Source organism: Dipodomys ordii, unplaced genomic scaffold, assembly GCF_000151885.1.
Source record: "Dipodomys ordii isolate 6190 unplaced genomic scaffold, Dord_2.0 Scaffold1, whole genome shotgun sequence".
NCBI lineage: Eukaryota > Metazoa > Chordata > Mammalia > Rodentia > Heteromyidae > Dipodomys > Dipodomys ordii.
In genome coordinates this window covers 14994944-15014367 of record NW_012267217.1, presented here as the reverse complement: position 1 = coordinate 15014367, position 19424 = coordinate 14994944, and the positions used below count along the sequence as shown (strand labels likewise).

Below are 19424 nucleotides of genomic sequence, written 5' to 3'. Positions count from 1 at the left end.
TTGTGCTCATGACCATGATATTTATCCCTCAGCCTAAGTAGTTCTGGCGAGAGGTGAAGATGGAGTTTTTCTAACAGTTTGCCTCTGAACGGTGCCACTTCTCCCCCACCGTAGCCATATGTCGGCCCCATGGTAGCCACACAGATGTAAGATGGAAAGGACTAACAAACTTTCCAGTAGCATCTCCCGCCCGCACCGTCTTCCGATTGCTCCTCTCTGATTGGCTGGAGTGGGTTCAGGCTGTCCAATCACACTGGAGCGTCCTCAGCGCCGCACGGCGGCGACGTCGCCGCGCATGCTCACTTGGGGACCGGCCGTGGGCTTCGGCGGTGGGCTTCAGCCCTCCCGAGTGTCGGCGAAGGCCGGTCCCTACCGGGCCGTGGGAACCGGGCCTGGTAGCGGTTTAGGCCGAGGTCGCAAGGCCACACTGGGGCATGGAATCGCCGGGCAGGAGGGCGACCGGAAAAACACACGTGGACAGCACAGCCTGGTTCTCCTCTGTTTCCTAAAGCGCAGCCCATTCACTTCCAGTGTGCGGCCAAGACCCTGGACCACCCGAGCTGCATTCTTCCTAAGTCTTGGCAGACCGGAAGGCGAAGTGAATGGAGCTAGTCTTGACAACAAAGAAAACTTTTCTCCCGTGCCGAGTAGGCCGGGGACACCTCTGAGTCGTCCTGCACCCAACGTGACCTGGTTAGCGCCGACCCGAGCCTCCTCCCCTTGTAACTCTAGCGCTCCCCGGCCCTCTCCGGGTGACCGGAAGCGCGGACCTGACTTTCTACAAAGAACCTCACCAACTAGTTTCCCCAGGTGTGCAACTCTGAAACAAGTGGCCCCAAGAACACCAGGAAGCCTCCGGTGGGGAGGCTAAAGTCTGCGCAGTCCGGGTGTAGTAAATCGTCTCCGACTCCCAATCCCGGACCGCGTCTCCCGGCCGCGCTCTCCGGGGCGCCCCGCAGCCCTCCCAGCCCACACCAGGCCGGCCCCTGCGGCCGCTCGGAAAACGCGGCGAGCGGAACCCGCACGCGGAAGCGCCCGCCGCACGGAGCATGCCCAGTTGTAGAGCCGACCAGAGGAGTTTTTTTTTCTTCTTTTTTCTTTCTTTTTTTCTTTTTTTTTTTTTTAAATAAATCTCAACTAGGAGGCCTCCCCCCACCCTCACTCCAGCCCCCCCACCTCCCTCTGGCACCCCCCGGCCTAAGCAGCTAACCATGGCCGAAGCCCCCGGCGCGGCGTTGTCCCAGGCGGGTTGGTAAGTGGTGAGTCCCGCCGGCGGCCGGGCCGCGGGCGCGGGTCGGGGCTCCTGGGAGGGTCGGGGCTCGGGGTGGTGGGGTGCGTGTCAGGGTAGGCGGAGGCCGCCTACCGCCCCCAGGCCTTTCTCTTGGGCCCTCCAGGGCCGGCTCCGCCCCCGGCGCCACGCGGAGCCCCAGCGAGTCCTCCCGGTTCCCTTCGGGGCGGCGGCTGCGGCCTGGGCCCAGGCGGCGGGCGGCGGGCCCGGCGAGTGGAGTAGATCGGGACCGCGGGGAAGGGCTTTGTAGAGGCGGGTTGTCGCCAAGGCCCGAGCCGCGCCGCCCGGGAGAACCGGGCCAGGCTCTTCCGTGCCGCGCAGCAGCCCCTAGGGTGTCGCTGACTTCTGGGACCGGAGGAGACTGTGGGACTGGAGCACCGAGTGCGGCGGTGCGGGGCGGCCACTGCCGGCGGGGCCGGCGGGAAGTTGAAGGCAGAGCGGAGCCCGGCCCGCGCCGCCGCCGCGGGGGCCGCCCGGGTCTCCTCGGTACCGAGGAGGGCGCGCACCGGAGCGAAGCCGCCCTCCGCCGCACGCCTCAACTCCTGAAGCTGAAAATGGCCTCGTTGTCAACTTGTGCGTGCGTGTGTGTGTGTGTGTGTGTGTGTGTGTGTGTGTTGCCCCGTGCAACTTTTCTTGGAAGAATGGCGTTCTGATTTTTTAAAAAAAGACTTTATGTTAAAGCTTTAAAGTCTGAAAGCAATGAAAGAAAACGCGAAATGAAACAGTTTCTGGATCTGCTGCGGCCATTACTGTTGTAAACACCCAGTTTAATTCAGCAAAGCGATCGTCCTCCTGCCCCCCCCCCCCCGGTTGGACATAGGGACAGTTGGAATTATGGATAGGTTTTAAAAAGGGAGTGAAAAGATTTGCCCTGGCTTTCAGAAATTACCTCCTTGGGGAGTAGGAACAGGACAGCAAGAAAAGAACTGGCGAAAGGGGAAAGGGGGGGGAGAGGAGGGAGGGAGGAGGGAGGGAGAGAATTTGTGAACTGCACGGTGCTGGCGGAGAGTTAATTTCCTAGAGAAGTGGGCTTTGGAAGATGATGAAGAGGGGGAAAAAGGCTTTGGGCACCGTTAGAAAGTGTGTATTGTTTTGGGTACAGTAGGAGGATGTAGAGTTAAGATGACCCAAAAGGAAGGTAACCTTCCAGAGGGAGGCACTCGTGCCTCAAAGAGGTGCATTTGATTTTGGGAAGAACGTTTCCGATCACCAAAGTGAAGGACTCACACCTGGGTTTTGGAGATGTTGCTTTACAGGCACTTTTATTATCCTACGTGTGCGAAGGATTATTAAATTAACTTCCCTCCTAGGCATGTAGCTGAGAAGTGGTGGTGTTTGACGTGGGCTAACGAGTCTGGTTCTAGACTAAGTGCTTTTAAACTTTATGTATTATTTATCCCACCAGTTCTGTCCCCTCCTTCTCCTCCTCCTTTAGAACACCATTGCTACAAGTTGTATCAATTGCACCTCATTGAGTTTTAGTTTTGTTCTTTTCACCAGTGTTTCTGTTTACCTCACAGGCTATCTTGAAAGATCTCGGACCACCCTTCTACTTGTATTCTTCCCTATTCATTAGACTGACCTCAGTGCTTTAAATCAATATGATTTTATTTGTAAATTTAATCTTGGACTGCTTTTCAGTGTAACCCCACTTACCCTGGAAACGTTAGTCTTTTTGGATCCAAATTCTATACTAAATTTGGCTGCTTTGGACTCTAAAGCTCCTTGAGGGCGGGGAACCAGTAGTTTTCTATGTATCTGTTATGCTAAGGGGGTGTATACTATTTTGTAGGTTCTCAATACAGTTAAGGTATAGTTGATCTTGGAATGTACCTGCCAGTCAGAGTTCTCCTCTCTTTGTTAGATTGTTCTAACTCTCCAGTGATGTTACATCATAGCCTTGCCACTTTATATGGCAAGTTTTAAGTGTTTGCAGGAGTTCTTTTCTCAATCAATCTTTTGCTTCTCTATGGTAGTTTAAATACAGAATCTCAAAGGTTTGGAAAGTTGTTATTTTAAGTCTCTGATGCTCCGTTGTCCCTACAGAAACCTGTATTTTAAGATATAAATTTAGTAGTAGCCACCCTGGTAGTTTGTCCCTCACCCTGTATCTGTTTTTTCTTCTTCTCCTGAATGGTTCATATGGTACCCAAACTATTTGAAGTCAAACATTTCAAGGAATTCTGCAGTATAGTGGTGATAATTTAAATAATGTGGATATAGTATCATGGTCCTTTTTCTTTTCTAAAAGCTATACTGGTTTGAACTCCAGGCCTCATACCTGATCACCTTGCTTTCTATGCTAGTGCTGTACCACTCGAGCTATGTCTCCTTCCTCACTCTTTGCTGGTTATTTCCTACATAGCATCCTGTAGAGTTCACCCTTGTGAGAGGTCCCACTTCCTCTCTCCATTTGTCTGCCTTCCTTCCCTTGACCTCATTGCCCCACAATATATATTCTTGCTTCCTAGTACTAACAAAACCGAGAATCCTTCTCAGCATATAGCATACTTTAGATAATATATCTGTGTATATATGGATATGACTTTGTATATAAATATGAGATTAAAAAATCCAGAATTATGAAATACCTTTTCATTAGCAGTTTGATATAAATACTCTTGGAAAGGACCGGAACCATTATAATATCTTCTAGATGTTGAACAAAGATAGAAGAAACCAAGTACTTTTATTAATTATTTAAGGGATATATATTGGATTTTTTCCCTTTTTTGAAATATTTTCTATTTCTTCAGTGAACATTTGTAATGGTCTTCTAGGATTATATTGTTTGAAAAATTAAAATGTTTTCATGTAATTTGACATGTTGGCATTATATCCTTAAAACCTGTTATATATTTTCTTATTGCTTCCACTGACACTGTAAACTCCTAAAAGTGTTTGGGAATATTGTTAAACTTTTCAGATTTTAGGTTGCAATTTGCAGTGATTTTTGTGTGTGTGAACTATAAATCTAGTTCCAATTGCCTGTAGACTTGACTGCTTCAAGCATTCAGAAGTTATAAAAAGAAACTTGCTACCTCAGCATGTTGAAATAATTTTCTTCTTTTACATAGCAGCACTTGCTAAATCATCTAAAAATTGCATGGTAATGTTTCAAGAACCATAAAAATAGTACGACATCAATTTATTTTAGCTTATGTTTTCTGCTTTTGACAAAAGAATAATAGTGGCATTTTGACTTATGTTAGTTATGTCCCATCAATCTAAAAATTCTTCTTTTATGAAAGGAAGCATCTCAAAGTAGCTGAAGAACACTTCCAAGTAATTTTTAGAAGTAGATTGTGCTCCCAACAGTGCCAAAATTTTAACATAACTTTTGAGAGAAACTTGAGAAACTGTAGAACAACAAAGAAGAGTGGAGCGAGTATGGCAAGAAATGTGTGGGTGATAATGTAAAGTATTAAGAAGAATGTCAAATCAGAGATAAAGAGCAGAAAAGAATTGCATTATGCTGCAGGGCTGAATGCCAGTGTATATCTAACCTGTACCTTACCTCTATGGATTTCATTCTTGTATGAGTCTTATTCTCTTTCTATTTCTCTTCACTTCTTGCATGTATTACAGTTTTATAGCCTTTAGAGACAACTAGCTAGCTACTCCCTCCCCCATTTCAGTACAGTACTATTACTGAAGGGAGATACCTTTATAAAGTCAATTGAGAAATTTGTATAATTCTGTACAATAAGCTATGAACAAAACATGCCTAGTAAATGCTTATGTTTCCTTTATGCAAGATACTTTTTATTTTGAGGCTATAGTGATGCAAGAGAGGACAAATGTAAACATGTTATATGCTGATCTTTTTCTTGTAAGGTTGATGTTAAAACATATTTGAGCAATTAATTCAGACTTGGGAAGTCTGAAAAGCCTTCTTTAGTACTAATATGGTAAAAACAGCATTTGTTGTATGTATCTTAGTATTGTGTCTGGTATTTGTCTAGGGATGAAAACAAGGCAAGTTTCATCAATACTCTTATTATAATGCACACACTGATCATTATGTTCTTGCAGACATTTTGTTTTGTGTAATCAGATGTAGTCTTAAGGAGAAAAAGTTATTACATATTAAACCATTTTTCATCTTTAAAATACAGTAGGAGAAAAGACATTGTTCCATATGCACTTAGGAAGGGAAATTTGGCCTCCTCATGTGGATCAAAGAATGTCCCGTTGAGCGCTAGAGGATAAGTGGAAATTAAATAGACTAAATTAGAGAGTAGCACCTGCAAAGGTTCCATGGCAGTAGGGAGCATGGTGATTATAAAGATCTGAAGGATCATGGTGGCTTTGGGGCAGCAGAGAGGGTCAGTGTAGTGAGATATGGCAGGGATGTACTTAGGAGCAAGTCGTGTTGCTTGGACCTTTTACACTTGTGTAAAGTTGTGTTAATAGACAGCAGTTGAAGAGTTTTACTCAGGGAATATGAGGCCAAGGTAGGATGATATCAAAGTTCAATTTTGAAATATTCTTGGACTGAAGAAAATGGTGGTGATGGTTGCAATAGAGAGTAGTACATTGACTTGAGAGAAATTAGGAAAATGGACAGAACTTTCATGGGTTAGGTGTTAGGAGTGACAAAGGAAGTGTCAGGAAGTGCATGTCTGCTTTTCAGAGTTGTATACCTAAAATAATTACAATTCACTTAGATAGGGAACATTTAGAAAATGTTCACATTTTGAGGGTTTAGGCCAGAATCATAGTTGGCTATTATTTGATATGTATGATTTTCCATTGAGACATTTAAAATATCAGGCATTATGAAATAAAAGAAATTATAAGAAAATACAAGATAAAAATTTTGAAGGTAACTGGTTATTGAACGAAGGCATGGATCAGATCATGTAAAGCTATACTGCTCAGTATGGTAGGAATTAGCCACTGTATTGGTCAGCTTTCTATTAATGTGGCAGAATGCCCAAGAAAAACAAATTGAACAACCAGGGTTCATTTTTACACATGGTTTCAGAGATTTCAGTTCATGTCAGTTGGCTCAGTTGCTTCTGGGCCTGTTCTGAGGCAGAATATGATGGCAGAGGTCATAGTGGAGCCAACCTGCTGACCTTCCTGTGGCTGGAAAGGGAGGAGGGAAGAGAGGGGAAGGGAAAACAAAGAGGGGGGAGAGGGAGAAAGAGGAAAGGGAGTGAGGGAAAGAGGCAGAGTGGCAGAGTGAGGGAGAGAGGGAGGAGAGGGGACACACACACACACACATATACACAGAGAGAGAGAGAGAGAGAGAGAAAGAGAGAGAGAACTGCTAGGGCACAGCCCCAGTGACTTACTTCTTTCAGGTAGGCCCCACAACCTACAGTTCCTATCACCTCCTGTCCAGTTATGATTCATCTATGGTTCTGTCCATTGATTAAGTCAGAGTCTTTATAATCCAGTCACTTCCAATAGTCCCTCTCTGAACACAGCTGCATTGGGTACCAAGCCTTCAACACAGGAGCCTTTGGAGGAACATTCCTGATCTACACCATATAGCCACATTTGAGTACCAAACACTTAAAATATATGTGGTTGAAATTCAGATGTGCTGTAAATGGAAAGTGTATGTTGGGTTTGGAAGACTTAGGACAAAAATCTGAATGCATGTAAGGACCTTAGCTTTTAAATTGATTATGTATTGAAATAATATTTTCAACGTGTTGTGTTAAAACATATTATTTAGTTTATTGCATCTCTCTCTCTTTTTTTTTTTTTTTGGTCGGTCCTGGGGCTTGAAGTCTGGGCTTTGTCGCTGTCCCTGCGCTCTTCAGTTTAAGGTGAGCGCTCTACTGTTTGAGCCACAGCACCATTTCTGGTTTTCTAGTGGTTTATTGGAGATAAGAGTCTCACGGACTTTCCTGCCCCGGCTAGCTTTGAACTGTGATCCTCAGATCTCAACCTCCTGAGTAGCTAGGATTACAGGCGTGAGCCACGGGCGCCCGGCTTCCCTTTTTTAAAATGAGGTTAGTTGAAAACTTAGAGTCTACATATCTGGCTTGAATTATATTTTTGTAGAACAGTAATGATCCATGGACTGAGCTTTGTTTCAAAGGCTAGTTTCCAGTACTGAGAAATTTCAGTATTTTAGAGAACATAAGTAGCCTTTAAGCAGCTGGCAGAGAAGGGGAAAAAAAGTGCATTATAAAACTATTGGCTTTTATAAGGAGAGAAAATGGATGTATCTTTATGAGTTCCAAGATTATGTGGTTAAATCATTATTAGTTTCTTGAGTTGGTACTAAGAGACACAGTGATTTTGAAAAATTATAAATTTAGGTACCTGAAGATTAAAAAAAGTTCCCACAAATCCCTCCCCTCCAATATAATATACCTCTAAATATAGTATTAAAAAAATTAGCTGTAACTTTTCAGAGTGCAATCTGTTATGCATACTGAGGGAAGAGGTTAAGAATAAACATTTTTATTTTATTAAATTCTTCAGGGGTACCAAGAGTGGGGACCATACAAAATTATTAGTTGGCCACTGATAGCCAATGAGAAGCATATGTGTCTGCCTCAACATGTACCAAAGGATTTTGTCAGCCTTAAAGGCTGGGAGACAGTTCCTACTCCAACTCCCATTTGAACATGATAAAGGGAGTTCTGTGAAATACCTAATAAGAAACACTACTGGATATTGATAAATTAGGCCAGTTTTTTATAATGGATCTAGAATTGACTCAGTTCAGCTTTGTTTTGAGAGGGGAAAAAGGAACATAGATATGTGCTTGTGTGCAGAAAGTCAATAAAATTAAGTTACAATAAAGTTGTAATAAAAGTAATGGAATTTTTTGCCATATATTCTATTTTTAGTTTCAGAAAAATAAATATTTGGCTTTTCTAATGAGTTAAAATATTTTGATTGATGCCTTATAGATTTGTAAGCTTCTATAAGGGAAGGATCAAGTTTTTTTTCCACATATTTGTAGTATTCATAATGTGTAGTAGGGTGTGAGGCATACCACAGACACATGATTATGAAATAAATGTTAATATCATCTTCATTACTGTTGGCATATTTATCAATTTGTCTCAAGGAACATGAAATTTCTATTTTTGTGAAAAGTGTAATTCTGAAATGATGTAAAATTTGAACAGTTTTATGAAGAAATAACCTATAATGGAAAGTGCTCTCAGTTTATTGTATTTTCTACCTTGATAGTATTCAGTTACTGTGAACTATATTTAATGATCACACTTGAGTGTATTTTGTATTAGGGATAAAATTTAAAATATGTTCTTGAAAACTATTAATTTAAACTTTTCGGAAGCTTTTCCTAGGTCCTAATTGTTTCTTTACACACTTGATGTTTTTGATTATTTCACAATTTCTTATAGGTGTGGGTCCTTGGTCAGAAAGGGGTTTGGACGAAAAGATTGTACTTCATGCTCAGGCCTTCCATGAAGAATAGAAGTAGGCATCTAGGCAGTGTGGTAAGCTTCAATAGGGATCCCAGCCCACTGGGGCTTTTTACCTGAGGTTACTGCTCAGCATAGGTTGTCCTTGTGTTAATTTTAGGTTTAACCAGTGAATTAAAAACTGGTTCCTGGTTAGGACACAAAACAGGCAAAATAGGCTTTCTCAGTGTCCCTGAAGTGTCCCCATCCTCAAAGTGTCAAGTATAGATGTCCTTTTCTGTGTACTGAGATTCCAAGTTGGCGTGTAGGGATTTCTGAAACGCCAGAGGATTTGCTATCACTTTTTTCTTGAGGCTGTTAGTTAATTCCCTCAGTATGTTACATGTTACTGATAAGATAATATCACAGTGTAGGTAGGTTTTAAATTTATTTTACCTCATAGTTCTCAATGTCCAAGTTTGAGGATCTGCATCTGATGATGGCCTTGCTGGTGGTAGAATTCCGAAGTGGTGCAGGGAATTTTTTTTTTCCTCTTACTTCTTATAAAATTACCAGTATTCAATCATGTGGTCTTCCAGCGGGCTAACTTTAATTCACACTCAATTATCATAGTCATATTGTTTCTATACTCTTTATTCCTCCACAATTGGGATTAAACTTCTACATGTTTTGGAGGGAGAAAAACCAAAAAAATAACCATATTCATATACATAATAAATGTGATTTCTCCAGGATTGTGTTTGACTGCTTTTATCAGTTTTGTTTTTTGAGAATGGATGTGGTAGGGTACCCAGGCCCCATCTGAATGTGCTGTTACTACATTTTGAAGTTGAGCAAGAGCAAGATGTATGTGTTTTCCTCTATTTTGGTTGCTGCTTTGTTTTTACTGTGTTTTCAATTTTATTTAATTGCATATTCACCAGCTGTCTTTATAAGCACATACTGAGTTTTTTTTTCTTTTTTCTTATTTTGTTGTTTGTAGTGCTTCAGGGCCTGGGAACTGTCCCTGAGCATGCTGTCCCTGAGGTCTTTTGCTCAATGCTAGGTCTCTATCACTTGAGCCACAGTACCACTTCTGGTTTTCTGGTAGTTATTTGGAAATAAGAGTCTAACAGACTTTCTTGTCTTGGCTGGCTTTAAACTGTGATCCTCAGATCTCAGCCTCTGGAGTAACTAGGATTATAGGCATGAGCCATCAGCACCCAGTTAGTCTTTCTTTGATAATTAAAAATTGAATGTAATGAAAAATTTCATGTATGTACACTAAAAATAGGATGGCTATACCAACATCCCTGATAGTTGAATGTTTGTGTTTGTGTTTGCAACCTGCTTACATTGCAAAGTGAAAACCCCATTGAGCTTTGTGTAAACATCTTTAGCTCTTTTGCTAAAATCTACAGCAATTGGATTCATTAAACGTCATAGCTTTTATGCTTTGTAGCAACTGGAAGACACCTTAATTAGACATAATTTCTTAACAAATTGAGAGTTTAAGTTGAGAGCTGGATTTAGAATTATGAAAAAGAGTACAGTATCATATACTACATTTAAAAGTTTGAGGTAATGAGATTGGACATATTTAAAATAATACCACAAAGTGCTGGAGGAATATCAATACCAAATGTCAAATTCTACTACAAAGCCATAGTAATCAAAACAGTTTGGTACTGGCACAAAAACAGACCTCAGGACCAATGGAATAGAATTGAAAGCCCAGAAATGAACCTAAAGACCTATAGCCATCTATTCTTCGATAAGGGAGCTAAAAAAATAGAATGGAAGAAAGACAGCCTCTTCAGTAAATGGTGCTGGCAAAATTGGTTAACTACTAAAGACCTATAGCCATCTATTCTTCGATAAGCCCTGCACCAGAATCAACTCCAAATGGATCAAAGACCTTGGAGTCAAAGCAGACACTCTGAAAACATTACAGGATGAAATAGGAGAAATCTTAGGTCTCCTTGGCACAGGCTGAAATTTTTTAATAGAGACCCATAAACACAACAAATCAAAGAAAGGTTGGACAAATGGGATTGCATGAAGTTGCAGAGCTTCTGCATGGCAAAGGACATAGCTAGCAAGATCAATAGAAAGTCCACAGATTGGGAGAAGATCTTCACTAGCCATATAACAGACAAGGGTCTCATATCTAAAATATACCTGAAACTCAAAAAATTAAATCTCCCAACAACAAATCTTCAAAGAAACAACTGCCCAATAAATAAGTGGGCTAAAGACTTAAAGAGAGAAACTTCTGAAGAGAGAAGAAGGATGGCCAATAGACACATGAAGAAATGCTCAACCTCCCTAGCCATAAAAGAAATGCAAATCAAAACAACATTGAGATACCACCTCACCCCAGTGAGAATGGCTATAATCAAGAACACAACAACAGATGCTGGAGGGGATGTGGATAGAAGGGAACCTTACTGCATTGTTGGTGGGAGTGTAAACTTGTTCCACCACTTTGGAAAGCAGTATGGAGGTTCCTCAAAAGACTTCACATAAAGCTCCCCTATGACCCAGCAATCCCACATTTGGGCATATACCCAAATGATCACAAACAAGACCATACTAAAGCTACCAGCACAACTAAAGCTACCAGCACAACTATGTTTATTGTAGCATTATTTACCATAGCTAAGATGTGGAAACCCAGATGCCCCTCAGTAGATGAATGGATCAAGAAAATGTGGTGTATATATATATATATATATATATATATATATACACACACACACACACACACACACACACACACAATAGAATTCTATGCCTCCCTCAGAAAGAATGACATTGCCCATTTGTTAGGAAATGGAAAGACTTGGAAAAAATTATATTAAGTGAAGTAAGCCAGGCCCAAAGAAACATAGGTCCCATGGTTTCCCTTATTTGCAATAACTAGTATATGTCTGAGTCAAGCAGAAAAGGTCAGATAAGTTGATGTTCGGGGAATGAACCCCAATATAAGTATTTAAATGTTTTTTTTTCTTTCATGCAATTGTTTCTAACATATAAGATGATTTCTATGTTGCTTTCTATATCCCTCCCCCACGGTATAACCCCTGCTTTCACTGTATTTGATGTTGGTATAATTTGTGGAGGGGAAGGGCAAAAACAAATCGTTTAACTAGGGATACAGGTGGACCCATTGCAACAATGAGATGGACAAGTCATTATGTCGAAAAATGAACTTTACAACTTTGGTGGTGGTGCGGGGGGAGGATGGGAATGGATGGGAAGGGGAAACAAAGAGGAGGTAACAATGCTTGTTAAGAAATGTACTCGTTACCTTGCTCATGTAATTGTAACTCCTCTGTAAGGTATTCTTACAATAAAAAAAGAAAAAGCTGAAAGGGCAAAAAAAAAATACCACAAATCATAGTGTGCATACCTAAGTTACCTTATCATGAAAGTTCCACAAGGCCTTCAAGTTCTTACTGGTTTATATTTATGAGTATAAATTTTCTACTGGCATTATTAAAGTCAAAATACAGAAATTGATTACAAAACTGGGCTGTATTAAATCTATTATTTTATAAAGATGTCCTATATTGAAAACTAGGCAGAGGCCAACAATAGAGGCCCAAATAACATACTCTCTTTTTCTCAGTCACAAAACAATCCAGAGTGTTGAGACAGTTCTGCTTTGTGCTGTATAGAAAGCTAGATTCTTTGTGTCTTATTGTTTCATTGTTTACTCATCCCTGGCTACTTACTAGTGTGAACCCCAGGACCAGGAGTAGCATTGATATCAGCTGGTGGTAGCTTGTTACAGCTGTGGAATTGCAGTCTTGAACAGGATTGCCTCAGTGATTTGTGGCTTCTCAATCACAGCAGAGTACTCACAGCTTAGTGTTACCTCACAGAAAAGAGGACAGAGCCATGAAGCTTGCTTTTTTTTCTTCTTCATTGTGGTACTTGGGTTTGACCTCAGGGTATCATGCTTGCTAGACAGACTACTGCTTTAGCTACTTCCTCAGCAGAATTAATTTGCTGATGGGGAAGATGTCATACATCATGTTCTTGGCTTTGAAGAAATTTAGTCTTTTATCCAGTTGGAAGTGATTTTGAGAACTGTGGTCTGCCTGGGTGACTTTCAAACGTATCTTCCAGTTTTAAAATTTTACACTTGGTCACAGGTCAATACACATGAAAACTAGTAAATCCTTGTGACAATGTCATGCTACCCAAAATTTCTAAAGGTTTACCTTCTTGGCCATACCTGGAGTGGTTCTGTTCTACCTGGGCACACTTTGAATGTTTTACTTAATGATACTCTTGAGTTGACCTTTTTAATATTTAATATTCAACTTAGAAAAATATTTTTTTGGGGCTGGGAACATGGCTTCCCGTTAGAGTGCTTACCTAGCACATATGAAGCCCTGGGTTAGATTCCTCAGTACCATATAAACAGAAAATGCTAGAAGTCACGCTGTGGTTCAAGTGGTAGAGCAAGAGAAGCTCATGGATAGTGCCCAGGCCCTGCGTTCAAGATCCAGGATCATCCCCTCCCCCCTCTGAAAAAAAATATATACTGTTGGTGTTGTTGGTGAGGAACTTACTGGTTGCAAATGACTCATTTTGCAAAAATCTTTTTCCTATATTATATGACATTTCACAATAAGTAGCAAATATTTTATTTGCTTATGAAAGGACATTATTTCTTATTGATTTAATCATATTGTCATTACCTAATTTGGACATATCAAATAGGTTGTTTTGAGATAATGCCTGTTTATGTATGGTATTTCATAAGGTTTCTTAAATTTTAGTTATGAATTATTTGAAATTGGTATTATGAAACTTTGTGCCATTATATTGGCTAACTGCTTGACATCGTTTGAACTAATAACATGTTTTCTTGGCAAATAAAATTGAAATGTTGGTAATTCTTTAAAATTTTTTACTTTATCATGGTAGCTTTATGTGTAAACTGAACTGATAATGCTTTAAACAAAAAGTATATGTAAAAAGTGTATGGCTATAAGATCTTTGTTTTCAGAGTAAGAAATAGGCTAGGTTTGATTAAATCTTTGTAATATACAACTCTCTTGTTGCAGTTCTAGCATGCCTCATACTCTACTACATGTAGTACCTTTCTTCCCCAGACTTTTTTGTTGTTGTATTTTTTTCTTTTTGGCCTAAATAACAAATACACATGAATGAATCAATGAACATGAAGTCAGCATTGTGAGAATGCCACTTAGAAATGGGCTTGAAGAGATGGGAACATGGAGAATGATAGAAGGGAAACTGATCAAAAAGCACTGGATGCCTAGATAAACATGTTAAATTGTAACCTTGCGCAACCTTTTGAAGTTCAATAATTGAATCAATGTTTGTTTTTAATTAAGAATTAAATTATCTTAAAGTATTATTCAGGCTTACTATGGGCATGAATTTAATAAGTCTCAGTAGCTGAAGGCAGATAATTTCCCATTGTCACTGTAATGTTACAGTCTTATTATTTGTAAATAAGCATTTCTCTAAAGAGTAATGGGATGCTTTCAAAAATTAAATATGTGGAACCATTTATACAGTATAAAGTTCACGGGGCATTATGTTTTTATTTTTTGTTTCTGTTTTTTTATTTTTTCACTATATATTTTTTACTGTAAAGATACTCTGCAGAGGGGTTACAGTTATATGAGCAAGATAATGAGTCCATTTCAAATTCAGCATTGTTATCCCCTCTTTTGTGTTTTCCCCTATCCCCCATCCCCTCGCAAAGTTGTAAAGTTTGTTTTCAATATAGTGTCTTGTACATCTCATTGTTACAATGGGTCAACCTGTATCCTTATTGCAGCATTTGTTATTTCCCTTCCCTGCCCCAAATTAGAAAAATGTATATTAAAGATGTAGGACACCAGAATCAAACACAGTTACAACAGGGGTTATACCATGGGGGAAGAACATACAAAGAAACAAACAAAAAAAATCACATAGTACAGTATAAGTACATTAAAAGGAACAACAAGAAAATAAAAATCTCTAGTGTCCCTCTCTTGGGGTTCATTTCGCTTAGCATCAGGTTATACGGTCATGTGTACATAGATTTTGACCTCTTCTGCTTGTCCTAGACATACAGCAATATGGAGGTTCCTCAAAAGACTCCACATAGAGCACTCCTATTTCCCAGCAATCCCACTTTTAGGCATTTACCCAAATGATGACAAACAAGGCCACACTAAAGCTACCAGCACAACTATGTTTATCGCAGCATTATTTACCATAGCTAAGATATGGAACCAACCCAGATGCCCCTCAGTAGATGAATGGATCAAGAAAATGTGGTATATCTACACAATGGAATTCTATGCCTCCATTAGAAAGAATGACATTGCCCCATTTGTTAGGAAATGGAAAGACTTGGAAAAAATTATATTAAGTGAAGTAAGCCAGGCCCAAAGAAACATAGGTCCCATGGTTTCCCTTATTTGCAATAACTAGTATATGTCTGAGTCAAGCAGAAAAGGTCAGATAAGTTGATGTTCGGGGAATGAACCCCAATATAAGTATTTAAATGTTTTTTTTTTCTTTCATGCAATTGTTTCTAACATATAAGATGATTTCTATGTTGCTTTCTATATCCCTCCCCCACGGTATAACCCCTGCTTTCACTGTATTTGATGTCGGTATAATTTGTGGAGGGGAAGGGGAAAAAAACAAGTCTTTTAAATAAGGATACAGGTGGACCCGTTGCAACAATGGGAAGTACAAGTTGTCATGTCGAAAATGAACTTTACAACTTTGGTGGTGGTGGTGGTGGGCGGCGGGGGAGGATTGGGTGGAGAGGTTGGGGAAGGCTGGGAAGGGATGGGAAGGGTAAACAAAGGAGGAGGCTACAATGCTTGATAATAAATGTACTCACTCTCTTGCCCATGTAATTGTAACCCCTCTGTAACAGTATTTTCACAATTAAAAAAAAAAGAGAAAAATGTGGTATGTATATATATACACAATGGAATTGTATGCCTCCATTAGAAAGAATGACATTGCCCATTTGTTAAGAAATGGAAAGATTTATAAAAAATTACATTAAGTAAAGTAAGTCAGGTCCAAAGAAACATAGGCCCCATGTTTGCCCTTATCGGCATTACGTTTTTAAAGAATTCGTTTTTGGGACTTTTTTTAATTTTTATTTTTGGGTCAAGTTGTGGGGCTTGAACTCTGGGCCTGAGTGCTGTCCCTCAGCTCTTCAGCTCAAGGCTAGTGCTCTACCACTTGAGCCACAGCTCCACTTCCAGCTTTTTTCTTTTTGCTTATGTGGTGCTGAGGAATCTAACCCAGGGCCTCATGCATGCAAGGCAAGCGCTCTACCACTGAGCTACCTTCCCAGCTCCATTTTTGAGACTTTTTTAAAGAATTAATTTATTTTCATTAATTTATTTCTTTTGAGTTTAGTTTATGAGGAGAGATTGATTTGGCAGTGTACCCTCAGTAAGGACTTAGCAACTTGTGGCCAGTGGGCCTAACGTGGCCTGCTGTCTGTTTTTGTAAATGAAGTTTTAATACAATGCAGTCTGAACTGTTTTTTATCCTTCAGAGTAGAGTTGATCAGTTGTGACTGAAATCATAAGGCTGACAAAGACTATGATTTTTACTCTAGTCTTTTAGAGAAAAGTGTGCTAGTCTTTGCTGTGACTAGTGGCATAGGCATTTTAGTCCATGATTAGAAAACAGAAGTGCAACATGCTACTTACTCCAGTATTTGTAAAATATAACTTGCCAAAGCAACCATAATCCTTGTTCTTCTTTATTAGCATATATTAACTGCATAGGTTTTTTGTGATATTCTATCTATGTATTATACATGTATATAATAACTTTGATCAAAGTTACCTTTTATATTAATATTCTTATTCTCCTCCATTCCTTTTTTTTTTTTAAAGAAACAATGATCATTTTTATCATATGTGCTCAGGGTCTTGCACCATGTATGTGGTAGGCAAATGCTCTACGTCTTGGAGCATAACTCCAGCCTTTAGAAATTTTTTTTGCTTTAGATTATTTTTCAGATAAGATCTCATTTTTTGTTTGTGCCAGCCTTGAACCATGATCTTTATACTTATTTATGGCTTCCCTTGTAGCTGTTACCACAGGTTTACTGATTGACATGGGGTGTTACTAACTTTTTGCCCTGGCTATTCTCAAAACAGGATCCTTTGGGGTTTGTGGGATTATAAGCATGAGCTATCATGTTTGGCTTCTGAGCAGTTTTCTCTTTACTGTTATCATAGGTATGAATTACTTCAATCATTTTCATCCCTGTGTCACCTTCTGCCTTTACCTCATCCTTCCTGTGGGTTCTTAAACTTATTTTTAATGACTACTACAAATGGACAGGAATACGCTAGCACTTACAGTATGCACTTGTCCCCAATTTGTACAATATGAATTATCAGGTATCTTTGAAATGGTCTGCTGATTTTCATAGACCTGTTCCATTATAATATGGGGCAAACAGAAATCCTTTATTCCCGTCATTTGAGCATTACTATAACATCAATACAACTTTTGGATGTATGTGGAATACCTACTCCTCAGATGGTCTTGCTTTGTATAAATCAGTACTTTTTAAGGATAGGGAAAAGAGTATGAAGTTGGAAAGCCTGTTAAAACATACTAATCCTGAACAAAATATAGTTTGTTTTTAAATGACAAGATGTATTTAGTAGCCAATCATATTTAAATTAACTTTATTTGACAGCAATAGACTGATCATTAGAAATTGATATTCTGATGACAGTAAATTCATGTCCATTTACCATATGTTGATGAAGTCTAGCATAATAACAAAATGCAGTTTTCAGTGCTTATTGCTATGCGCATTCATATTGTTCCTTTTTTTGGGTGTGTCCTCAAACTTTCAGAATTACTAGTTTAATCATGTAGAGATTTCTATTGACTGATATCCATTACACAATTTACATTGTAAATATTCTTCTGCTTATAGAAATTATATTACTATTTTATTGGAACTTTTGTATCGTAAGCATTTTGGCATATTTAAGTTAAAACTAACATTGTGATGACATACAAACATGTTCATTTAACAAATATAACCAATCATAGGCAAATGGGAAAACCAGGCCCTGCATTTTTGCAGACTTAGGGAGACAATTGCAAAAAGAAAAAAAAAAAGAAAAATAAGAAAAAATAATCTCATAGACTTTGCTACCTGGGTTGGCTTTGGACTACAGTCCTCAGATCTGAGTCTCCTGTAGTCCCTAGGATTACAAGCATGTACTACCAGGTCTGACAAATATATCTTTTGAAGAATAGATTTTCTGTAAAAAACAAAGATTGTTTTTACATATCAAATTGTGAATGCAATGTGAAATGTATGCAGTTTTTTTTTCCTCAAATGATTATAAGTTTGTATGGGTTCATTGTGCATTCTCTGGGAAACACCCTGGTCCACTGAAAGTTTTAAATCAGTGCCAAAAGATGATGACATTTTCTGAGTTTAAAGAGCATTCTGACTTCAAGGGTAAGTTAAAAGATCAAGACTCAGGCAGGGCAAATGTAAAACCATAAATACATCATCAATGAATTGTCAATGAATGTTTTTCTAAAGGGAAATTGAAAAAAGAAATCTGGTTAATTTAGTGTTTTTAACTTGATTCTCTCTCCTCATCACTATTTAAAAATAAAACTTGTCAATATTCTTTTACTGTTAGTGCCGTCATTCCTTCACTGCTGCCCATCCCCCTTTGGTGGTACAGGGGTTGAACTCAGCATTGTACTTGTAGGTATATGCTCTGCTCCTTGAGCCATATCCCAGTTCCTTTTCCTTTTAGATATTTTTGGATAGATTCTTGCTAGGCAGATGTGGCCTCTGATCTTCCTAATTATGCTTCCTCATGTTTCTGGGGATAATTGGGGGCTATCACTGTGCCCAGTCCATCTTGCCTCCTTCTCCTGTGCCTGGGATAACAGGAATAACAAGTTCATGCCATCATGCCCAGCCCCTGGTTCAGATGGAGTCTCATGAACTTCTATGACTGGGTTGGCCTGAAACTGAAATTTCTGCCTCTCAAAGAGCTAGGAATACAAACTTGAACTACAACATCTGGCAGGCTGGTTATTTCTTAAGTGCCCTCTGCTTAAGATTAACTTGGTTGGATGCATGAAAAATTCTACTTTGTAAATTGATAAAATATAGTGATTTAAGGGTTAACGTAGTGTCAAAAAGTAGGTCACAAATGACTTTGTGATCTTATTGACTCGGTTCCATACATAACTCTAAGTATAAATTTTTTTTAAGGTAGATGAAGAATATCTTTTGATTACAATTTTTAGGTCTAGATTTCTAAAAAGTTGTAAGGATTTTTTTTTTTAACTAAAGGAATTTTAGGACTGAAATTATAAAAAGCAGTGAAAATGTTTTTTTGAAATACTTTTACCTGTCTTATGAGTTGATAAGATCAGTTGCCAATTTCACTCTTATTTTAGTGCTGTTTTCAAACTAACATGTACGTGAATATTTATTTTCCTTAAGTAGTTATACAAAGGGGACTCAGGTCACCATCTCAATTTGTGAATTAAATGCATTTTGGTCAATGGTACTCTTTTCATCAGAGTCTACATTTAAAATATCAATTTAGTGAAGGGAAATAACAAAATGCTGAAATAAAGATACAGGATGACCCATTGTAACAATGAGATGTACAAGCAGTATGTTGAAAATGACCTTTTCACCTTTGGGGGGTGGGTGGAAGATGTGAGGGAGGATTTGGGGAGGTGGGGAGGAAAGGGATGGT

At 39.3% G+C, this 19424-nt stretch overlaps 1 protein-coding gene across 4 annotated transcripts in view; it reads left to right on the top strand.

The window, feature by feature from the left end:
- Positions 1–1137: 1137 nt before the first annotated feature.
- Tdrd3 (tudor domain containing 3) overlaps positions 1138–19424 on the top strand; it is a 111341-nt gene continuing 93054 nt past the window's right edge. For 2 of the 4 annotated variants that reach the window (XR_001174843.1, XM_013011058.1), the window contains exon 1: positions 1146–1252. Coding sequence is in view for 2 of the 4 variants with exons in the window: in XM_013011058.1 (XP_012866512.1) it covers positions 1212–1252 (41 nt within the window). In the remaining 2 variants the exon portion in view is untranslated. Of the gene's footprint in view, positions 1253–8651; positions 8731–19424 lie in introns of those variants that run through there. The other 2 variants (XM_013011068.1, XM_013011078.1) reach the window with 2 other exon arrangements.